At 45.7% G+C, this 3,366-nt stretch overlaps 1 protein-coding gene across 1 annotated transcript; it reads right to left on the reverse strand.

Annotated features, from left to right (window-relative positions):
- Positions 1-1,981: 1,981 nt before the first annotated feature.
- Positions 1,982-3,137, reverse strand: LOC133765453 (non-histone chromosomal protein HMG-17-like). Its single transcript, XM_062199013.1, has one exon. The coding sequence runs from the start codon at positions 3,038-3,040 to the stop codon at positions 2,768-2,770; it is 273 nt and encodes a 90-aa protein (XP_062054997.1). The 5' UTR covers positions 3,041-3,137; the 3' UTR covers positions 1,982-2,767.
- Positions 3,138-3,366: the final 229 nt, after the last annotated feature.

Here is a 3,366-nt window from a genome sequence, read left to right on the forward strand (position 1 = left end):
TAGCCATAATAGCTGTGCCCTAACTATAAACCTAACCCTTCACCTAGCCCTAATGCAAAACATAACCCTAACCCTAAACCTAATCCTAGCCTTAAACCTCATCCAAGTCCTTACTAAGACCTAGCCTTAGCTATGGCCTTAACTTTAACAATAAACATAGCCTTAGACCTAATCCCAGCCCTCCTCCTAATCTTAACCATAGATTTAACCCTAATATCAACCCTAATCCTAGAATACTTGCCTTAACCTAAATTTAGACATTCCACTAACTCTAACACTGAACTGACCCTAAATATAATTTGAAGTATAACCCTAACTTTCCCTAGCCCTAATCCTAGCATGAGCTCTCACCCAAGCCCTAGTCCTAACCCTAAGCCATGCCCTAGCCCTAACACTAGTGCTAACCTTAACTGTAAGCTTAACCTAGACCAGCAAGAACCCTCACCCTAGCCCTAGCCTTAACCCCAAGTGTAAACCTTGCGCTAGCCATAGCCCTTATTCTAGCACTAAGCATAAGCATAACCCTAAACCTAGCCCTCAATGATGTTGCCCTCACTGTAACCATAGAAATAGCCATAGCTCAAAGTCAGCCCTAGTCCTTACCTTAGACCTAAACCTAACCCTAACCCAAAACCTAACCCTAACTCTCTCCTTAACCCTTGCCCTAACACTAAATGTTGCCCAAGAACTAACCCTTACCCCAATCTTTAGATCTGTCTAATACCTAGCCCTACTTCTCACCCTAACCCTCTCCCTAATCCTAATGCTAACACTAACACAAGCCCAAGGCTTCACCCAACACCTATCCCTAAGCCTAGCACTAGGCCTAATCTAAACTCTGAACCTAGCCCTAGCCCTAGCCCTAGCCCTAACCCTAACAGCAACCATAGCCCTAGCTGTAGGCCTAGCCCTAGCCTAGTCCTAACCCTAATTCTAAACCTAACCTTAGCTGTAGTCCAAGACCTAGCCTTAAAACTATTCCTATTACTAGCCCTAGCTCAGTCTTAACCCTAGCCATAAACATAGCCCTAGCTGCTTAACTTAAACCTAACATTGGATCTAGCCTATGCCCAAACCAAAACCTAACCCTAGCCCTGGCCCTAGTGCTAACCTTAGTCTCAGCCCTAACCATAGCCTTAGCCCTAACTCTAGCCCTAACCTAAACCTTATCTTTAGGCAGAGCCTTAACTCTAGCCCTAATTCTAATCCTAACCATAACCATAACCCTAAACCTGATCATAGCTCTAGGCCTAGCCTAGCCCTAGTTCTTTCCCTGTCCCTAGCAGCATCACTAACCCTAGTGCTATAATAACTGTAACCTGAACTGCAACCCTAAACCATGACTTATAACTAGCTCTAGTCCTAAAGCTAGCCCTCAACATAAGCCTAACCATAGGGCTAACACTAACTGAAATCCTAACTAGAGCCCTAAGCCTAGACCTAACTTAAAACCTAAACCTAGCCATCACCCTAATACTAGCTCTATCTCTAGTTAACCTCTAGCCACAACCTTAGACCTAGATCTAAACTTAGCCCTTGCCCTAATAATAACCCTAAACTTACACCTAACCCTAACACTAGCCCTAACCATAACACTAACCTGAGTTGTAAACCTAGCCTTCACCCTCAACCTAACCTTAGCACTTATCCTAGCTTAACACTAACTCTAACCCTACACCTTTACTTAGCCATAATCCTATCCATAACCATAACAATAACCACAAACCTAGCCTAAGTTCTAGGCCTAGGCCAAGTCTTAGTCCAAGGCCTAGCCCTGCCCTTGCTCAGCCTTAGTCTTGGCCCTGTCCCTAGCCCTAGCCCTAATCCTAATGCTAGCCCAAGCCCTAACACAAACTAGAATCCTAGAAGTAATTCTTGCTGTAGTCCCAGCCCTATCCCCATACCAAGCCCTACCAGGAGTATTCAAACTCTCCCTAGCCCTAGCCCTATCAATGATCTTTTTTTTTTTTATTTTTTATTTTTTTTTCCAAGCCAAACTGTATCCAGCTTTATTAAAGATTCTTTTCATAAACAATCATGGTATTTCAGGCAGGACATGGGCAGACAATCGTGAACAGTATACAACAACTTTCAACTCCCTTCTTCAATGGACGACCAAAATCAGAAAGCCACTATAAAACCCAATGAAGTCTCCATGACGCTCTGGAAAGGGGAAGTTTAGAGTGAGGGCTGACATTTCACATTTAGCATGTTGTTTAACAACTTTTCACAAGCCGACCCTGACTTTCAGGAAATGAAATGAAATGGCAGAATGGTCAATCTGAAGATCCACAAGCTAGAAAAGGAACCGCTGCTCTTTTCAGGGCCCCATCTCAGGGGTCACTGTGAAGTCCAGATTGCCCGTCATGCTGGTACCGAATTGTCTGGGGTCAGGTCCCAACAGGTCTCTGGGTTTGAGGGAGTTAAGTCTATGCTGAAGGCAGACGGGGGGAGGAAGAGGGCATAAAATCAAATTTAGTTTTTCCACACCGCAGGGTGTGTGCCCTGGTGGCTGTGTCAAAGGCAGGGAAGCCCTCCGGGGAGCCAAGAGCAAGTCTCCGGTGTCCCCCGTCTGTCCAGCTCCGGAGACCTTCTGCTAGTGACCTCTGCCCTTCCCCCAAAACAACAATGAAGTGTTCTGTGTACTAACAACAGAGCTTAAAAAAAAAGTAAAACAAAATTCTGCATTTTTATAAAACTTGATAAAAAATAGTATTTCAAACTGTACAGTCACCAGAAGTACACAGTTATCAAAAACGCACACACTTCACTTGGCATCTCCAGCACCTTCCGCTTTCTGTGCCTGGTCTGTTTTGGCGTCTCTGTTTTCTGCAGTGTTATTCCCATCCTTGCCAGCATCCGCTTTTCCCTTTTTCCCTTTGGGCACCTTCTCTCCCTTTTTTGCAGGGGCCTTTTTAGGCTTGGGTTCTGGCTTTGGAGGAGCTGGTTTAGCGGACAACCGTGCGGATCTTCTCTGTGGTTCGTCCTTCACCTTGGCCTTATCTCCTTTAGCATCCCCTTCAGCCTTTCTCTTGGGCATGGTGGCGGCGGCGGCGGCGGACGCAGGCGCTGGGCGCGGGGATGCAGCGGCGCGCGGGCTTTGGTCGGTCCAGGGGTCATCCTCGCCTCTTCTTCTTCACACTGCCTCAATGATCTTAACCATAAGCATAAACCTGTCTCTATCCCTAGCCCAAATCCTAGCCCTTACCTTATCAATACCCTTAAATGTATCCTTCATATATGATTACAAGATGGTAGAACAGGGAAGGAGTTTACCGCTCTAGTCTAGGGGCAATAATTTTTAAGAAGTGGAGAGAGCACAATCTCAGGGAAGACAGGGAGAAAACTACAGTGGAAACTACATGC

This window comes from Lepus europaeus, chromosome 1 (genome assembly GCF_033115175.1).
Source record: "Lepus europaeus isolate LE1 chromosome 1, mLepTim1.pri, whole genome shotgun sequence".
Classification (NCBI taxonomy): Eukaryota; Metazoa; Chordata; class Mammalia; order Lagomorpha; family Leporidae; genus Lepus; species Lepus europaeus.